General features: G+C 47.4%; 1 protein-coding gene across 1 annotated transcript in view; it reads right to left on the bottom strand.

Moving 5' to 3' along the window:
- Positions 1-17,282, bottom strand: part of ITGA9 (integrin subunit alpha 9) — a 212,991-nt gene extending 195,709 nt beyond the window's left edge. The window contains exons 1-4 of the mRNA XM_061464722.1: positions 17,027-17,282; positions 9,801-9,928; positions 8,435-8,541; positions 1,080-1,203 (exon numbers count right to left, since the gene is read on the bottom strand). Coding sequence (XP_061320706.1) covers positions 1,080-1,203; positions 8,435-8,541; positions 9,801-9,928; positions 17,027-17,196 — 529 coding nt within the window. The 5' untranslated portion in view covers positions 17,197-17,282. The remainder of the gene's footprint in view (positions 1-1,079; positions 1,204-8,434; positions 8,542-9,800; positions 9,929-17,026) is intronic.
- Between the last annotated feature and the right edge of the window lie 3,631 nt (positions 17,283-20,913).

The following is a 20,913-nucleotide window of genomic DNA, read 5'->3' as shown; positions in this document are numbered from 1 at the left end:
TGCTCTTGGCTGCTGCCGATTTTGGATGGGGATGGGGTAGGGGGAATTAATAAAAGTGAATAAATAAATCAATACAATCAGAGGTTTCGCCCACAACAAACCCTGCTGTGTCTTGGCCTCCAATTGACCACACTTCCTCAGGCTCCTACAGGCAAGAGGGGAAAGACAGTGCCCAGGACACAGGAGAAACCAAGGCCGTGCTTTCCCCCAGATGCTTCTCTGAAGGCCAAGGAATCTTAGGAGATACCCTGTCTTCTTCCTGACAACACACTCATACCCCTGCTTTAGTTAATTGCTCTTGGCAGAGGAGATGCTGTCTTCTGAAGTCTTTAGGAAAGGAAACATGACAAAAGAGTCTCACATGCACCAGAGAGCTGGAAAATTAAAATGCTGACACTTGGGATTTGGAGTAGAACCAGCAGGCACAGTCACACCTGCTCAGAGCTGGAGCCTTCCCTTTCCATGCACCCCAAGCCCAGACATTCAGAGGATCCAAACAAGGACCAAAACACCTTATGGCACCTGAAACACAATAGCAGTTTAATATAAACTGCTGCAGAAGTTCCCCAAAGGGAGCAAGGTGTTTAGCAACCCTTATTTCCCCCTCTAGTCCTCTGATAAATGGCAACACAAAACTGAAAGTGTTTTCATAAGATGGGCAAATTGGTTGCTGACTGCAACGCAATGCAGGATTTTTACCGTGTGCCATGGCCGACTCAGATCAGTATCTCCTGGTCATTCACGTAAGGGAAGAGAGAGCTGCTGTGTCAAAATCAGCTCAGAAACATATTATTCCTCTAGTAAAGTGTGTGACTTTACAGTCACACCGTAAGTCACAGGACCCAACTTCATTCAAAAGCCCACCATTACCCCAGCTGTGCCACAAGGCAGCCATATGTTACCAAAAAATTAGTATTATCGGTAGTGAGGGTGGTTTGTGGATGATTTTGGGCGATTTATTTGTGGATGGTTTATTGTGGATGGTTTTGGAAATAAAGGGAAAGCACAGCAGCTGTAAAATGAGACCACAGCAAGGGAGGTAAGAGGTAAGCCCCATTCCTGATTCCCACACTCCTTACCTTCATAGCAGGGAAACAGCCTCCTCCCATTGGGCTGCAGGTTGGGGGGAATGATGTTGCAGAAGCCATGAGGCAGGATGTACTCTGTCTCATAGTAGATGTTCTTCCAGCGGTGAGCACATGCCTGCAGAGATCACATCACTTTGGTTACTGACCCAGAGTCACCGGAGAGCCCTCAGACCTAGGCAGAGCACGTGTGAACAGGACCTCTCAGCCTTGACATTGCTGTCCTCTCCATACATCCCACTCTTCCAAGATAAAGCATCTCCTCGCTGTGAACTTCTGCAGCTTATGACACTGCTGACCTGACAGCTCAGCCTTCACGTGTGTGTGACTGGAAAACCACAGATCTCAGAGCAAGACAGAGCCCATGCCATGTATTTCAAGATCTCTGACTGTGTGAATCCTCACAGCTAGTGAAGTTTTTCTAACCCACGATGCAGTAACAGAACCCAGCCAAGCCAGAAAACAGGGCAAAACAGGAATAAAGACATTGAGAATACACACAGGAGGATCAGAACAGGTGTTAAGACTCAGGTTACTAAGACTATTTTAGAAGGTTATCCCACCAGAGGATGAGTGAGTCAAAGGCTTGTCTTGCTGGGAAAAGCAGTTCTGTTTCTGGTGACAGAAGAGCTGGGCCTCGCTTACCGGTAATGAACTTCAGTGAAAATACCAGAGATTTTGTAGCAAGAAGAGCACGACATCAGTCAATGAGCTGCAAGGATGGGGGTGCCTTTCCCTTCACAGTGAAGAGTAAGATCACCCTGCAAAGCCATACCTACACCGGTCTCACCAGGACACTTGCTCAGTACAGCTGCCACACACAGGCATACGTACAAGCAATGCGGAGCCCGGTTCACACCTTCCCAGAACCCATTTGCTGCAAACAATTAACACTGCCTTGCTGCCAGAAAAGCTGTAAGTTGTCTGATACTCACGGATTTGTTGGAATGAAAGGAAATGAAATGAGAAACGGCAAAGGCTTTGAACTTAAGCACATGCCGGGCCATATCTCCAGCTGGTCTAGAGTTACTGAAGTCAGTGCAGATGTGTTAATTTATATCATTTAAGGCTTCGTCCCATGCAGACAGAGCAGCCTCTATATTACAAAACATCTCCTCCACGTACTGCCAACTTTTCCCGGTAACTTTGCATCAGCCCCCTTCATGATCCCCACATTTGACCCTATCCTCCCCACATAAGATACCCTCTGTCTTCCTTCCTTTTGTGCTACCCCACTTTTCTGCCTCAGCACCTCAGAGTTGCCCATGGGAGCATCCCAACATCATTAAAAAATATATCCATAAGACATGCACAGTTGTGTCACCTGTTCATTACAGAATCACAGATTGGTTTTGGTTAGAAGGGACCTTAAAGCTCATCCAGTTCCAACCCCCTGCCACAGGCAAGGACACCTTCCACTAGAGCAGGTTGCTCCAAGCCCCAGTGTCCAACCTGGCCTTGAGCACTGCCAGGGATGGGGCAGCCACAGCTTCTCTGGGCACCCTGTGCCAGCGCCTCAGCACCCTCACACGGAAGAACTTCTGCCCAAGAGCTCATCTCAGTGTCCCCTCTGTCAGGTTAAAGCCATTCCCCTTGTCCTGTGTCCTGTCCCTAAGGCCTTTGTCCAAAGCCCCTCTCTAGGTTTCTTGCAGCCCCCTTTAGGCACTGGAGCTGCTCTAAGGTCTCCCCAGAGCCTTTTATTCTCCAGGCTGGAGAAACACAACTTTCAGCTTGTCTGCATTGGAGAGATGCTCCAGTAAAGGACCTGGGAAGTATAACATCTGCCGCGATGTTCAAAATTCAATCCAGTAGTCAACACAGGTCCCTTCCCATATACTTAACCCCAGGAAGACACAAAACGGTAATACTTTCCTTTAAGTGAAACAGCAAAACCAGTTGTGCAAAAGCCTGCTCTGCCGTTAGCAGTGCTGCACTTGGAGTTTGGCATTTATGGCTTTACTAACTCCCAGTTCTCAGTGAGAAGTGCATGTCTCCTGAAGACAGCTGTCACGGAGGGACTCTGGGAGCCATGGAAAGCTCTGCACCACACTGTGGAGGATGCTTCTGAAGGCACTCTGCTCAACTGCCAAATGCATGTGAGGAGTCCTGCAAAGAGCAGCTTTGGGGACTCCTTTATGTGCTTTAAGGAAGCTCAGTTATGATTTTAATCCCATGCACCACCCATGCAAGATTCAACAGCAACAAAAAAACAGCACATGAAATGCTAGTTTTCAGAGTAACCAGGAAATAGTTTCTCTCCTGACAGATGTGTGCTGCGAGCACAAATACACGCACAGCCCTCTTAAAGGCAGCCCCATAAAGGCACATACCATTAAAGTGACAGTCAAGTCAACCCCAACTCCAGATACAAAATCAAACGGAAACAGAGCAAGAGTATTTTTTAAAGTTATGGAAGGATAAATAAAGGATTGTGCCATAAAATGTCCAGGAATTTACCATATCTCGGAAACTGCAAGGGACTCACATAAATTAACCTACTAATCTCTCCCAGAGGAGCAGAAACAGCAGAGCTGGGGAGAGCAGCAGCAGCAATTCATCACAAGCAGGAGGCTTTGCGCAGGAGTGAGGTGCAGAGGCCAAGGGAGATAGAACATAAGGAGAGAAAAAGAAGCTGCTGCATAGGAAGTACATTCACAGTCAGCTGGGGGCTGCGGGCTCAATACAGCAATTCTGGGCACACCTAATCTGCTGGGGTTTGGTTTTGGGGTTGTTTGGGGTTTGTTAATGATCACTTTCCTGAGCCTTCAGCATTCTGCATATTCAGGCATGCTGCATTTCACCACTGACAGCCTGAGCCTGTGGACAGCTCATAACCATAGCTCCGAGAGATGAGCTCCACCTCTGTTACCTCAGGAGGGGCTTCCCCAGATTCTCCCAAGCCACAGCTGCAGGATTTGACATTTTCCCAATAGAGAGGATTTACAGCAGCTCCTCTTCCCCACACAGAACTCCTTTCTCTGCAGCCAGCACATCTGTCTCCCTGCCATGGCTCCTCCACAGCTGCTTTCGGTTCTTCTGCCTTCCCAATAACATTTAGCTGGATTACAGTACACAGCCCCTGAATTATTCAATGTTGCTGAGGCAAGGTGATGTGCTACCAAAGGTGGACACAGCCTTCCTTCTTGGATGGCACATGCCCAGAGAGCTCTTGGGAACAGAGATGAGTCACCTGAATTTGATGCTGTGGAGAGGGTTATTCTGTGGGTTTTTTTCCGCTCCCTAAGGTGATTACCAACAATTAACAGTTTATAAACCCTTTTTTTTTAATGCAGGGGAGCCCCTGTGCAATGGCAAAGCCATCAGAACACTTTGGTGCTCAGCAGCTGCTTCCAGGGCACCGGCTCTGGCTCTACCATGGCATAGGAGAGAAAGGATGCAAACCCTTGAAGAGGATGTGCCAGCAGTGTGTGCTTGCAGCCCAGAAACCAACCATGTACTGGCTGCATCCTCAGAGCATGAGCAGCAGGTTGAGGGAGGGGATTCTCCCCCTCTGCTCTGGTGAGACCCATGCTACAGCTCTGCATCCAGCTCTGGGGCAGCAGCGTAAGAGGGAAGTGGAGTTGTTGGAGCGAGTTCAGAGATGCTGCAAGGGCTGGAGCAGCTCTGCTCTGGAGCCAGGCTGAGAGAGCTGGGCTGGTTCAGTCTGGAGAAAAGAAGGCTCCTTAAGGGGAGAGCTTAGAGCAGTTCCAGTGCCTAAAGGGGCTACAGGAAACCTGGAGAGGGGCTTTGGACAAGGGCGTGTAGGGACAGGACAAGGGGAATGGCTTTAACCTGACAGAGGGGAGATTGAGATGAGCTCTTAGGCAGAAGTTCTTCCTGTGAGGGTGCTGAGGCGCTGGCACAGGGTGCCCAGAGAAGCTGTGGCTGCCCCATCCCTGGCAGTGTTCGAGGCCAGGTTGGACATGGGGGATTGGAGCAACCTGCTCTAGTGGAAGGTGTCCCTGTGGAGCTGCATGAGCTTTAAGGCCTCTTCCAACCCAAACCAGTCTGAGTTTCTATGGTTCTATGAAATAAACCACTTCTGGGCAAAGCACATGGAGGTCTCTGTCGATGGCAGACATTGCATTACCACAACATAACGAACAGGCAATTTCAGAACTGCAGATGCTTTGCTCTTTTAACACCCAACACAGGCTTTGCACCACAGGAAAATCAACATGAGAGACCCTGACTCCAGAGGCCGAGTGTCCCACCTGAATGCAAGGTCCTTATAGAGCCCTCTGCTGACTCCTGTCCAGACAAGGTACTTTTGAATGTGCCATAGTCAGACCACTTCTGGTTTGCTCTTCCCTAAGAGGCATTTGGCTTTGCTGCAGTGATGGGTTTTTCTACAGACACACACACAGAGTCCCTAAATGTGCAGTTAAGTCAATCAACTGCTTAAAATGAAAAATAGCAACACCTGATGTAAAACCAGTCATAACAGATGTGGCAGGTCTTTAGGAAGACCAAGACTGAAGGATGTGGCTGATCTCCAAACCACAATGCACTGTTCCCAGCTCCTCTCCCAAGAAATCAAAATGAGGACTTTTGCCATTGCAGTTTGGAAAGAGCTGGCAATCTCAGCTCTGCTATTACAGCACTTAGATTAATGCAAATATTGACTGACAGCATACCCGGGGGCAGGAAGCCACAGAACTTCTTTCAGCTGATCTCACTTCTTCGTTTGTTTAAACCCTCATTGCTTTTCTGTTCAGCCCCTCACACAAACATAAAACCCCAGTTCAGTAACATCCTGACCCAACATGGGCTCAAAAGCAATCCATTTATAACTGAACACCAGCTAAAGCCTCCTCTGCACCTCCTCACCTCCCCTACCACCCGTTCCACTGAAGCCGGGTCTCTTACAAGGCAACAGGGAAGGCTGATAAGACAGAAATTTCAGCCACTAAGGGTTTTCAAAGCAAAAGCAACAACTTCTTTGTACAATCCACAGTTAAACTGTGGAACTAACACAGGATGTGAGTATTTCACATGGGTTTAAAGGCAACTAACTGTAACCCATCCAGGGTTACTGATCACAAAAATACCACCCTGACTTAAAGGAATCCCTGAAAGAGGTGCAGAAAATAGAGCTGTAATGCCTGACACTATACATATATAGGTATATATGTACTCTCTCCTAACTACAGGGAATCACTCATGGGAGTTTGCTGGTAACTTCAGTAAAAACCTAAATTTCAGCAGATATGGCTGCAAACCCACATTCAGACATGTCCCATCTGAACAGCAGTTTCTCACAGGGGCTTCAAAGAAGAGCTGCATTTAAAAGTAATCCTGATCTTTCAAATTAGAAGAGCACGTGTACAAAAACAATATGCTTATGGGAAAGTCATGAATCTTTTTCATTTAGAAATTATCTCAAAACAGGCAGTAACAACACCCTGAAACAAACAGGTATTTTCCATCCATGATGGAATCCTTATGCCTTCATTCCAAGCTCTGTCAACACACAGGTGTGCACAGATGTGTAATCAGTAGTTTAAGAGCGCTTTGGCAACAAATTGCAGTAAGAATTAGATTTAAACATCCTCAAGCATGCAGACATGATCTACTTGGTGAGAGCAGTATAATCTTGTCAGAGGGCTGGTTTAGAATCCCAGGCTGGTTTGGAAGGGATCTTAAAGTTCATCCAGCTCCAACCCCTGCACCAGCAGGGACACCTTCCACTAGAGCAGGTTGCTCCAAGCCCCGTCCAACCTGGCCTTGAACACTGCCAGGGATGGGGCAGCCACAGCTTCTCTGGGCACCCTGTGCCAGCACCTCAGCACCCTCACAGGGAAGAACTTCTGCCTAAGAGCTCATCTCAATTTCCCCTCTGTCAGGTTAAAGCCATTCCCTTTGTCCTGTGTCCTGTCCCTACAGGCCCTTGTCCAAAGCCCCTCTCCAGGTTGCTTGTAGGCCTTTTAGGCACTGGGAGCTGCTCTATGGTCTCCCCTCAAGGAGTCTTCTGTTCCCCAGGCTGAACAAGCCCAAGTTTACTCTGAGTAAACATATAGATCGGGATATCCCTTGAAAATATGAATCACACTAGCATGAATGCCTTAATTTTCTGCTCTGCTGTACCTGTTTGTAGTACATTTTATTTATGCCCCTCTTTCCCCTCCTCCGTTGGTACTGCACCCATTTAAAACAGCCACGTAAAGCAGAGCATCAGCCGGCCCCTATAGCACTGGCAAGCTGTACACAAAACGAGATGATCAGATATAATACCACAGTACTTACTATTGCAGGGAAGTATCAAAACCACCTGCTCCCCATGGGGAAGTTGGTGTGCAAGGACTTGGGGCGTGTTTGGACTCTTGAGTGCATAGTAGAATGCCTTTGAATGAAGCAGCTTTACCTACTTGCCTTTACATAGGTCGTTGACACAGCAATCATTGCACAAGATCTTTTTCGCTACCAGCTTTGTGACAGTTTGATGTTGCGTACCAGGGCGATCCCTTACCCCATTGGAAAGATGAGGTCAAAGTGGAAGTTTCCAACTCTCAAACAGCAGTGTTTAGAGTTAGATTGTTGTCAGAGTGGGATACTAGCCTGAAATTTGCCTGCCACACGTACTGTGCACAGTATTTCACTGCAATATGCTTAGATTTCAGTTAACATTCCTGCAGACAGGTTCACTCAGGAGACAGTCAGAATCCAATTGTGGTTGTAAATGCAGACAACTATCGATCACAAAATAGCCATGTATTTCGGAAAGGTTTTTGCTCAGCTCTCCTTATGATTATCTTTTTCCAGCACAGGAAATGTTTTGCAAAGATAAATTCCACATCGTAAGAATCACATCTGCTCTCCTTGACCTGTCTATGCGCATGGCAACCGTATCAAAGACAACAAGGCCACCCACATGCAATCAAGTCATCTCTACTCACAGCTCTAATGCATCGTTAATGGAAAATTGATATACATAAAGGAAAAATATCACCACAAAGACTCATCTTACATTTTTCAGTGTGAGTTCTGACACGCAATGCCTGCACTCGGGGAAAGAGGATGCATACATGTTCCAGACATAAACTCAGAGAAACAGGTACCTCCCAGACAAAGTTCTTTTTATTCGGTTCAAAGATTTAATCCCTCAGATTTAGGAGGAAGCCCCTGGGTGACACAAGTCAGGTGTGACAGCTTTGAAGTCCTCCCTCTATAAATAAAGCTTCCTGGCTAGGGCTCACTTTTCCTTCCGCTTTAAGGAAGAGTACAGAACTTGCTGCCTGTAAAGCTGGACTCTTTCAGTCACTGCCGAGCACATTAATCCTGATGTGTTTAGCATAAGAGTCAGACAGCAGCAGCAGTTTTAATGAGATCAAAGGAAAGAATGGACTTACCAGCACGCTTCCACCAGCCTTCGGCTGTCTAGCCAGGCTCACACCCATCCATTCATCATCTCTGTCTTCTTTGCAGGTCTTGCCACAGAGCATGCCCCGAGAGTTGCCTACAGAAAGAGGGGAAAGGCAGCAAGGCAGAGACATGAGTTTTAAATACCCACCAAAGAATCCCTACAAGAAAAGGGACTGCCCATGAAACATCCACCTCACAGTGCATTTCTTTTCCCTTTCAGCCTGATTATTAGCTCCTGTACACATTAATCGTGACAATACTCTTACTAGGCACTGTACAAGTACACAGTGGAGGACAAACCCTGTTCCGAACAGTAAGTAGCTATCACAGCATGTCCACACACTACTTGAATAAACCTTCCAACTGAATTCAATGGGAGAGACGTGGAATTGCCTGCAGAATGCAATCAAAGCAAATTTCTCTTGAAAAAAAGAGATCTGGGAACTTTAAAAGAAGACAACTGAAACCTAAATCTGAAATCCCATCATGCAGTATTCATGAGTCCATGGCAGACAGTTTACATTACAGTAGCTGGGCAAATCAAACTTAGCCAAAGCACACCTTTAACACACCTAAGCTCCATAAAAATAAACCCTACTTGACTCAGTCATGGAAAGATGAACAATACTAACATGCCTTTTCTATAGGCAGAGAAAGCAACACCACACCTCACCATGAGAAACAAAATATTAAAAGGCTTCAATTTCCTCCATCAGAATCAAGCATAAGATCAGAGTTTTACTTCAGGACTCCACCTTCCCCCAACTCAAGACAGTACATGAGGGAAAACCAAAGTAAGTCCTAATCCTGCACAACAGTCTACAAGCATGGCTCTGGCTGAGAAACTTATTTCCTGTAGCACAAAAAAAAAGCAAACCCAAGGAATTACGTGCTGCATGACGAGGGAACCCACTGATCTCCACATTGCCGCTTACAGCTCATGTTACAAGACCACCATAACACCTTGTGGAGCCATCCACACACCCTTATTTCAGCACTGCCTGGAGCAGGCAGCAGCGCTTCCAAGCCCTCACCCACCAACACGCTGCAAAGTCACACTGAAGCAGGTAGAGAATAGACAGCAGCTCAGGGTAAGAAGGGAAAACCCCACCTTTGCCTGGTTACTCACTGGAGAGAGCAAACAGGGCCACTGAGAGGACACCAGCACCCTGTGGGATGCTATTCCATAATGCTGAAGGGAGTATGACACCTTTACTACCAGCGCTTAAAATCCATCAGGAGAGGCTGGCAAAACCCTCTCAATGTCTTGGAGCCTCTTCAGTTGCGAGCCATTTGGATTGGTGGTTTTTTGGTTCTCCCTTTCTCCCTTCCCCAAGCATCATAATTACCCACCTCGCCCCATATCCAGCTCGGTGCATCTCCTGTCAGGGTTGGTATGGACTCGACATTTAAACACTGCTCCTGGGGACTGAACAGAGGTGCTGTATTTAGATTCTGCCTTGGGAGCACCAACCAAGACCCTGGAAACCAAAAGCAAAGTAACAAGCAATTAATTTCAGGAGAAGAGACAGAAAGGAGCAAACAACCAACAGCAAGGTTCACACTGCCAGAGCTTCCCCAGCAAAAGGACTTTTCTCAGCAGCCTTGTGAAACGATGACATTGATTCAAACTGAAAACACCACGCACAATAAAGGCATTTTCCCCCTGTGAAGCCACAAATACTTTAACAAGCTAAATTTCCATTAGGATTATAACACATTTAAAGTAACCCCCACACACATACCCTGCCCCCTGAAAGCATTTAGGAAGGTATTAGAATGGACAACAGCAGCTGCGCCTATTTTTCCTAAGTTTTAGTTACATCCCTATCAGCCCAAGAGCTAACACAATACACACACCCATGAGAGGATGGAATCTGAACCTGCATGCTTGCCACCCAGCCAAAGATTTATAAGCTTGCTTAGGAAGTTGAGGCACCCCATGCTCAGAACATTTCATGTAATCACAACTTTAAAGAACAACAGCAAAAAACCCAACCAGCAACACAGGAGCAAACCTCTTCCATGATGCACTGCTATCAACCAACGTTTACCATTAAGACTATGAAGGCTGTTTATCCCACATGAGAGCTAGTGTCTCTGTGAAGAACCAACACACGGCTCTGACCATAGGGTTCCTTAAGGTACCCTTTAAAGAGGACGAACACTTCTTAATCACTTGCATTATGATCCAGTTAACTGTTTAGCAAGTTGGCCGCTGCTTGTGCCCTAAGGGATGGCTTTTGAGGAGGATTACAGGGGAAGCACAAGTATTAAGGGAGCCCTTATTATGCCTCCTCATTAAAGGGACAATCTTTCCCACCTGGTTGTGAGGCAGGATCTGGGCATACAAGGATGAGGACAGAGGTGAAGTAGAAGGAATGCACTCCAGGGAGGATGGTGCAGAGCACCAGGTTGTTTAGTGTCAGTTCTGCTGATGCTCTCACACTGTGAGGGCAGGGCAGAGTTTCTGCAGGTAACAACATCCTTGCTGAAGTTAAGCCCAGGGCTGCAAGTAAAGGCAACCATCTCTAAAGGGCTAAGCCTCCGGCACTCACATGTGTGGATCCAGGCTGCTACTTGGGAGGCAGCAGCAGCTCAAGGAGATGCTGCTCTTGCTTTAGCCACTAAAGGGGTAAAGAGCTACTGGTGCAGTCAGCCCTCATACACAGCCCACCCACAGCACAGATGGGCAGCCCAGCACCAGCACCAGAGTGGAAGCTTTCCCTGTTTTCAACAATTTTCCCTTCATCCTCCAATTTAAAGTTCCATCCCCAACCACCACCCATCATCACCATCCCAGCACACACAGGGAGACCCACGGCACAAGGCATGCACCTATACAGGGTCAACCTCAGCTACCTGGAAGAGCTGCTCCTGCCTGCATCAGAGTCTGGTCTACACCAAACAGCAGCACATCTCCACTCCCTGGAAACTGTCCCGTGGCACTTGGAAATGTATTCACAAAAAGAAGAGGAAAGCCCTACATTAAATGATCATTTTCTCCAACATTTCACGTGCTAACCTGTATCATTTCAAAAAGTTAGATGGGGCTGCACTCTACAACACACGTGTTTGCACAACTGCGAAGAATTAATGTCTGAAATACTTAAATTGCTAAAAACTACAAAGCCTGCACACATTTGGGAGTGAGTGCAAAGGAGCCTGAAATAATAGCTCCAAATGGAAATCCCACCAGGCAGGCGGCGGGCAGAAAATCAAATGCCAATCATTTCATTTACACAGGCAATGAATGCATGTCATTCACTTATTGACATTCATGAGGTCTAACAAAAATAAATAAGGGGGGATATTACTAGCTTAAAGAGTTGCAGGTTTAAATTGCAAATGGCAAGAAACTGTTTCTATGACCTGTTAGAACAATAAGATAATGTAGGCGGCACTGACCTCCAGTTTAAAAGAAGCTTTGCCCTAACCTAAGAAAAGTAAATATGATTCAGCAATTAGTGCACATGATACCTTGGGTTGCAGAATGCAAGATGGAGATGAAGGAGCCTACATTACAAAGACTCGTCAGGTCTCTTTAAACAGCTGAATGGGAAAAATTGATTATGAATGACTTGAGTAGGCTCCTGGCAAAGGCAATATTGCTGCCTTGAGCAAATACGCCTTTTGGAAAGAAAACGTCTGCATGTGGATTGAGCAGAAGGAATCAGCCAGTAAAGGCAACTGGTGTTGTGTGCCAAAAGCAGACTTATTTTGAATTGTCCTGAATGTCCATACATTCAACTTTGGTATTTCACCTACATCACACACTTTGTCACCTTAGGATCTTGTCTCATGCTTTCATTCTTGCACCTAGATCCCAGCAAGTGAAACATTTGGAGATCTGTTCTGTCTGGCATGACGAAGTACTAAGGTCTAAACCAACATGAGAAGCAGTAGGCAGAGGCCATTTAACTTCTCTTCTTGCATTTAAACTCATGCACTCAAGGACAAAAGCCCTCATCTGTACAGAGACAACTACACAGCTCTGCAGCTAGAAACCATCACATTTCAGCAGCAGCCAACATTAAAGGCTGAGAAGAAGCTTTCCTAGCCACAGGGGAATCCACACCTCCTGAAAATTATTTCCTGCAGAGCAGTGGCTATCACTTTGCTGGTGATTGACCCTTGGGACATACAGATTTGGAAATTAAGTGCTGCATTTAGCAGAAGGAACAGTGAAGGGAAGTGTCGAGCTGACCGATGGCATGGAGAGATGCCAAGCACATTAAGCATCAGCCTCCAGCATGCCAGCAGCGATTAGGCAATCAGAGCTCAAGGACTGGGGAGTGTAGGTACCTCACCTCACCGTAATGTTAAGTAGCAGAGAAGTAAGTCTTTAAATATTCTCACATACCGCAGCTGATTTCAGAAGCAGCACCAGCGGAGGGTGCACCACCACCAGCATGGCCCAGCTGAGTTTATTCCCTTCAGAGAGGTCTCTGTCACTGGCTAAGCCCTTGAAACAAAAAACCCAGTGATTCATCCATTACGTGCAGAGCAAAAGCAGGAGGGATGTTATCTGGATGGCAGATGGATGACCTGTGACCAACAAGATCAAGCCCCAGCTCACCAAAACACCACAGCGGCATCTAAAGCATCACTACATCATTCGTGCAACACAGCATCGTTAATGCAACACCCACCCTCCACAGTGTCAGCCTGTTCCTGCACCTTCCTTCTGACTGCATACAGAGTACAATCACGCTAAAGGGGGGTACAAGAAATCGTGAGAGGGACTTTTGAAAAGGGCCTGCAGGGACAGGACAAGGGGAATGGCTTTAACCTGACAGAGAGGAGATTGAGATGAGCTCTTAGGCAGAAGTTCTTCCGTGTGAGGGTGCTGAGGCGCTGGCACAGGGTGCCCAGAGAAGCTGTGGCTGCCCCATCCCTGGCAGTGTTCAAGGCCAGGTTGGACACAGGGGCTTGGAGCAACCTGCTCTAATGGAAGGTTGCCCCCGTGGCAGGGGGTTGGAGCTGGATGAGCTTTAAGGTCCCTTTCAACACAAACTGTTCTGTGATTCTATGCGCTAACAACACATATTGGTCAGCCTGAGATGCAGAACAGCCTTCGTTATTTCAGCAGCAGTGCAATCCAGTGAAGAGCAGGGCAGAAGGAATGAAGCAACAGCACAGAAACCAGACTCATTCCTTATTGTAAAACTCACAGCAGGACACCGTGCAACTAAACTGACTCCACTGCTTTGTCGTGCCAGATCATGTTGCCAGAAAGGATAAAATTGTTACCCTGGACTTGCTGAGGGATTTGGGGGTGTCAGCTAGAAGGAGGCATACAGAGAAGAAAGGAGAGAGATAAAAGTAGCCTTTCAAAAGAGAACTGTAAGAAATGTCACATTATTAACGTTTTTTAATGGGGCAAAAATTGACATTTGTTTCTTTTTAAGCTGTCTGGGGTGGTTTCTTGCTTGTTACTTGAGTCTTTACTCCAGGCTTCAAAATTACATCCAGAAAACAGAAGCACTTCAACTTGTCTCTGCTCCAAATGCAAGCAGCCACCTGGTTCCTTACTCAGCTGAAAAAGGCAATGACGGGGAACTGGGTAAACCTTTCAGGATTTACAGCCATAAAACCCGCTTAAGGAAGGAAAAGGAGACATTGTCAGAAGTACAATAACCTCAGCACATCTGTGGTGACAAACTTTCCTTGAAACGAGAAGTGTGCAAAAACAACTCCTAAATGGGAGCATTGCCACAATTAACTATTTCAGACAATTCAAAGGCACTGATTTACTCCAGCATAGTGGAGGTTGAACACCCATGCTCCAATATAATTTCTGTGTCAATGGCTGTGTGGCAGCCTAACTATACACATTTATCTGGGGTAATATTTCAAGCCAAATATTTCTCCTTCCCCCTTTCTTTCCTCCTGCAACAACACTTGGCTTATATAAATCCTCGGGAATCGCCAAGCCCTGAATCGGTTACTGGAAGCCTGCAGGCCGATGTAGGTAATATAGACAGGTGCCTTTGTGGTGTTGGAAAACAGCTGAAACACTGAAGAACCTGGTCATACAGATACCATTTTAATATAAATCAGTGTCTATATATACAGACACACTGATATGTAGACACACACCAGCACATGGACAAGCTACTGGGAATAACACACTCTCATGATCAGAAGTCCATTAGGTGTCTATCAGGCCCTCAGGGAATAAAGAGCAAGAAGCCCTTGAACTATCATGACAACACCCTGAAATGCTTGAGAACGTATTAATACATTAAATAACATTAGATAGGCAGGAGCCCTATCAGCCTCAGATACGATCAACCACATTTTTGCAGGCTCACATAGTGCACAGCTCACCGCGCAAGCTATGAGTGCCCAAAATATCGCTGTCTGAAGTTAACTTAGCTGAACTACTGCCCATTGTGGGATATCGGCCAAATAGACTTGGGAAAACTGAAATCAGAACTCTTCTTTGGGTATATAAAAGCTACAAAGGGAAGAAGAAAACAGGCACACAAACCCAGGCAAAAACTCTACGACTACTATCAGGAGGTGTATGCTACAATGGGTTGAATAGAAAACATTTTTACTACATACATAACAGACTTCAGCCTTTCCCCGGAATATCACATTTACAAGAGAACGGGAGGACACAGAATACAAATTACCCACTACAAGCCAGTTAAGGAAATAGCTCTATAGCTACATCTTTGCACACAAAAGCTTCAACACACAAAAACCTGTCAAATCTGAAAAATGGCATGAATTTTACTGAGCATTTCCCACTGAACTCATCCAATAAACTGGGATTGTATCTTGTATTTCAATACCCTGAAAGTAGTAACCAGTTTAAACTTGAAATCAGAGATTTGATGCTCCAAAGGGATGTATAAGATTCTGTACAGTATAAATATGGTTTAAAACAGTACTATATCATCCTTGACCTCTAGTCTAAGAGGCATGTGCACATTAAGATCACAGCTGTGGAAAGGAAACTGGAATCAAGGACAGTATAAAAAACATCACCCAGACTTATCCCAGCCTCTGCTGGGCACAGGATTTTAAAGCACCCATGAAAACAAACTCCACAGCCCCACCATGAGAAGAGGAGCTTCTCCATCAGCAGTGATGACAATCAAGCCCTCATGATTTTGGACAATGACGATGCCGACCATCTTAAGACCTGTTAACCCTTTCAGGCAATAGGGCTAGCAACTCTTTTATTCAGAACCACTTCATGATCTTAGATACTTGTTTATTCCTGGGTGCCGAGAGCCAGGGCTCCATTCTTCCATGCAGAAGCTCCATTTTCACAAAACTGAAGTTTGCAGAACTGGCATTTTTACTTCCAAACACCAGATGCCTGCCTTCAGATGGATGCCCAACACTGCTATTCCAGTGTCACTGCCAAACAAAGTGGGATACCTGGGAGACTCCCCTCCCTAGTTCACCTCCCCTTCCAAAATTAAAATCCCAGCTGCTATCTGCAGATAATTCCTGCTATCGATCAGCATGACAGACACCTTCACAAGGAGCAACAAATCATTCCAGTTCCACCCTAGCACTAGACCAGCATCTCATTTGCACAGCTGTGCATCCCCAGCAGTCTGTGTGGAACACAAGTCACTTTCAGCCTCTGCATCCTTCGTTGGTTCCTGCCCCAAGTTAAGCATTGCTTTAACTGAGAGCTTTTCTTCTCCCAAAGCGCCTTTCCTCTATGAAGTCTTCTGATAAGTCCTTAAAAATGAATGCTCCATGAAAGCCACCATGGAGCTAGGCAGAGCATACAACTGCTCGAACTAAAGGGTGTGAAAGAAATTCATTTTTAAAGAACTGGACGCCAGCATGAATACATTTATTTATATCACAGTGCTCCACAGTTCCAACATCAATAGCTGAGGGATGGGGCCGTATCTCAGCGTTAAAGATAAAGCCAGGCTTTGTGGACGTTTATTGGCAGCAGCGGCTCCTGCTCATATTCAAAGTGCACCAGATGACATCGACTAGGTCCAGTTAAGAGAAATCAGTTTTAATGCTAACAAAGAGCCTCTGACCTAGACAAGAGAGAGACGGACTGCGTTCCAAGGCTCTTTTCACTGAACGGGAAAAACAAGCAGCTTGCCAGTTTGCATAATTTTTTGAGATGTAGACAAACTTTCTATCATCGTTCATTCTTGGCCCTTTGTAAGTTACACAGACGTTTCCTCTGCGGCCCCCCCCACGCCAACAGCGGGCACTCGGAGGAGGCAAACGCCGTCTGATTCGGGAACGTCCTTCCAGCCATCGGGGTTTCCTCCCTGGAGGTCAATTCCTCCCGTTTAACACGGCAAGACCCACCCTCCTTCACACCCCACGCGTTTTCCGTCACGGGGATCAGCTACTACATGCTTCCCGCAAGGATACCACCACCGCCCGGGACAGCGAGCTCACGGTGCCCGGGAAGGGGCCCCCACCGGGGGGGGGGGGGGGATCGAGAGGGATCCGGGTGACACCGGGGCGAGTCCCCCCGCACACGACGGGCTCGGAGCCACGGGAGCAGCCGTGCCCGGTCCCGCTTCCCGCGCTGAAGGAGATGCGCTGCCGCGGGGGACCGCGGTACTCACCACCGCGTGCTGTCGTGGTAGTGCTGCAGCACCGAGTACCCGAAGAAGGAGCCATTGGGGCCCTGGAAAACCACGGGGCGACCCAGGTCCACGTTGTAGCAGCGCGCTAGGGACACCCACAGCAGCGCCCATAGCACCCGCGCCCCGCGCCGCCGCGCAGCCGCCGGCATCCTGCGAGCCCCAGGGGCGGCAGCCGCCCGTCCCGGCGCCGCTGAGCGCTGAGCCCCGGCCAGCAGAGCGCCGACTCCCAGGCGGGGCTGCCGGGCGCGGCGCTTTTGTGCCCGCCCCGCGGCTCCGCTCGGCTCCGCTCGGCCCGGCCCCGCTCCGCTGCGCCCCGAGCCGCGACGCGCGGGGACTACGCGCCCCGTCCGCCCCGCTCCGCCGGCGCCCCCTGCCGGCTGCGGGTGGCACACGCCGCCGGACCCGGCGCAGCCGCCCGCCGGCCCCGCCGGGGAACGCGATGCTCTCCATCCGGCACCTGAACTCGCGGACCTCCTGTCCTCCGCCCGTCCTCCCTTAGCGGACATCCCCCTCTCCCATACAACAGCCCTGCGACTGCCGCTTGGACCCGGTCTCCCACCCTGGTTCCATTCTCACCAGCAACGCCGACCCTTGAGGCCCAGCGTCTGGAGGGAGAAGGAGGGATGTCGCAAAGCTGGGGTGCAGAAGGAGACGTTGGAGGAGACCGATCTGCCTCCCACCGCTTGGCTGGTGCCACCAGCCCTTCCTTGGGACCACCAGCCCTGCCCTGGGGTCGCCAGCCCTGCCTTGGGAGTTAGGGTAGTGCAAATCCTCTCTTCTTCATGAGAGTACACCCAGGGTTATGAAGAAGTAAACGTTTTCCATTCCTAACTGTAAGCAGTGCAGTGATCAGCATCAAATAAAAAGTCATTTATCAATAACTTCAGCCTTTACTGTATGAGCAAACTGAAAGGACTGAAGAAGTTGTGAATGCCCCATCCCTCGCAGTGTTCAAGGCCAGGTTGGACAGGGCTTGGAGCAACCTGCTCAAGTGGAAGGTGTCCCTGCCTGTGCCAGGGGGTTGGAACTGGATGAGCTTTAAGGTCCCTTCCAACCCGAACCAGTCTGGGATTCCGTGATCAATATGCTCATTAGAGCCCGGAGTGAGAACAACAGAGCATTTACTCCCTATTAGCAGGGAGACATAACTATTAATGAAAAGATTTTAATAGGGGGTTATAATTGTGCAATCAATATGGATAAAATTAATCTGATTTAGGCAGAAAGTCAATATGCTGTGATAAAGCAAAGGGTACAAATGCCACATGATCCCATTAGCACTGCTGAGACAAATTCTCTGCCTTTTGAAGCAAGAAAGTGATGAGCCTTTTCAATTAATTACCCGAGCACTGGATGATGTATTTGACAGCATTAAAGGGAACATGGGCTGAAGCACAGGGACAATGAGGGATTCATCCTCCTCCAGAAGGAGGAGGGAAGCGAAGCAGCTGGATGGCATGAACGAAACTCCACCTAACAGGACTCTGCAATGCAACTCACTCATAGGGTTGTAGAATCAATGAGGTTGGAAACGATCACCAAGTCCAGCCATTCCCCCAGCACTGCCAAGGCCACCACTAACCCATGGCACTGAGAGCCTCATCTACGCAGTGTGTGAACACTTCCAGGGACAGTGACTCCATCACTACCCTGGGCAGCCTGTTCCAATGCCTGAGCACCCTTTGGGGAACGAATTGTTCCTCATCTCCATCTAAACCTCCCCTGGTGCAGCTTGAGGCCATTTCCTCTTGTCCCATTCCTTGTTCCTTGGGAGCAGAGCCCAGCCCCCTCCAGTTGTAGAGAGCAATAAGGTCCCCCATGAGCCTTCTCTTCTCCAGACTAAAACCCCCCAGTCCCTCAGCCCTTCCCCATCATACCTGTGCTCCAGGCCCTGCACCAGCTCCATTGCTCTTCTCTGGCCCCACTCCAGCACCTCTCTTGTAGTGAGAGGCACAGAACTGAACACAGGACTCAAGGTGCAGCCTCACCAGTGCCCAGCACAGGGGCACAATCACTTACTTCAGCTGCAGGTACAGAACTGTGTCAGCCCATAAAAAATTTCAGCTCCCCATTCTTGGCAAGGAAGACTATCCAGAAAAAGGCTAGCAGTGCCATGCTTCCATCCACTCCTGTCTTTTAGTGTGCATCCAAATGCTGAAGTCATGTCACAATGCTTAATCCAAGAGGAATTCTGTCAGTCCGAGCAGAAACAGAAACTGCCTGCCTCAATGGTGTAGGTCCAGCTGACAAAATCCTGGCATGCCATTTACAAACGCAATGGGAAGCATCCAATGCCAGTGACAACGTAATAATAATGTACTGTTACATGAATATGATGATAGAAATAAGGGCCAAGAAGAAGGAATAACACATTGAATCTTGTGCCAGCCCTTTGCGAGGGAACCATTCAAACTAGGAATAGCTGGATCTGCATTTCTGTATCCCCATTCTCACTACCTGAGCTTCTCTGTTTGCATGATGTGGGGAGCTCCATAGGAACATCACTAAAGCACGCCTTTGACAATACCTGATTTGTAGAGCTAAGGAAAAACAGAATGAAACAACACAATAATGTTCTGACTGTGGAAATGGAAAGAAACCAAATACATCAAATGCAAGAGGAATTACTTTTGCTAGGTAACATGTTCAGGTTATGTTCCCACTGGAAAACTGTCTTTTACCTTTCTTGCAGAGCTCTGGTAGAGCTTTCCAAACAGGTTGAGAATCCACAAAGTTTTGTCTGGGTGGAACATAGAGCCAATGCAAATCTTAGGTGATACAGAAGCTGATAATTTAATCAAAAATCGTTGTCTCATAATAATAGCTAGAAGAATAGAGTGGAAATCCAGAATTTTGAAAGCCTAATATGCAGAAATCAGTTGTCCCTTTTCAGGTATTTAAGGGACTTCTGTTCTTAAACTGCTCTGTTTCAGCAGCAATCCAGGTATTTAGTGATCCAGCCTCACCATATGTCTATCCCCTTGAAAACTATGCACTAACATTGCACTTAAACACTTGCCCTGGCTTTCAATACTGGGCTGTATTTCAGCCTGATTTACGGTCAGTTTGTGCCCAGATGAAAACATATCATATAATGTAAAACATATTTATAAAGCATTTATCATATGCTGCATACCAGTCTCTGAAGGAGCCAAGATCTGAGCCAAGTCAAAGGAAAAAAATCCGTTTTTCCCCATTTGATGAAGTGGTGGGGTTTTTCCTTTCTTTCTTTAGTGCATGAAGAACTCTGCATTTTCTCACTCGCATAACAGAGCTCAACTCAACAGTGTCTTCAGCTGTGCCCACTGCTTCATTGTTTAAACGCTTAAGCTTAAATTAATGCTTAAATATGAGTGCACACGTGGGCTCTATTGACCTAAGGGGAACTGAACAGCAGACCCAAAGCCAAGCACGTGCTTAGGAAGAACCAGGACTCAGGCTCCCTTTCGGATACACTGCTAACAGCAAGTAGTTGTCATGTTTTGCACCTCTCATCTTCCCTGACAGTTGTCATGTGTTTGCTTACACGGGATTAGAATCACAGCCTTGCTCTGTATATTCATACACTATATATTTAACAATGACGTCCATACACCAAACACACAGAGGCTTCTTTAGAATTGCTTTTGGTCTTGCTAGTGGACATGACAATCAACGGATCAAAAAGCTTTTATCACAATACAAGAGGAGATGCACTTTTATATGGCAATATTCCGTAAGCTAATCCTCTGTGTCCAGTTCTGGGCTTCCCAGTATGAGAGACACATGGAGCTCCTGGAACAAGTCCAGCAAAAGGGTCCTAGAATGGTGAAGGGTATGGAGCATCTCTCCTGTGACGAAAGGCTGGAGGAGCCTGGTCATCCTGG

This window comes from Pezoporus flaviventris, unplaced genomic scaffold, assembly GCF_033815535.1.
Source record: "Pezoporus flaviventris isolate CSIRO_AGI_PZ_B2104156 unplaced genomic scaffold, CSIRO_AGI_Pfla_v1 ptg000037l, whole genome shotgun sequence".
Taxonomy (NCBI): domain Eukaryota; kingdom Metazoa; phylum Chordata; class Aves; order Psittaciformes; family Psittacidae; genus Pezoporus; species Pezoporus flaviventris.
The sequence above is the reverse complement of the archived record's forward strand: the minus strand, read 5'-3'. Positions and strand labels throughout refer to the sequence as shown.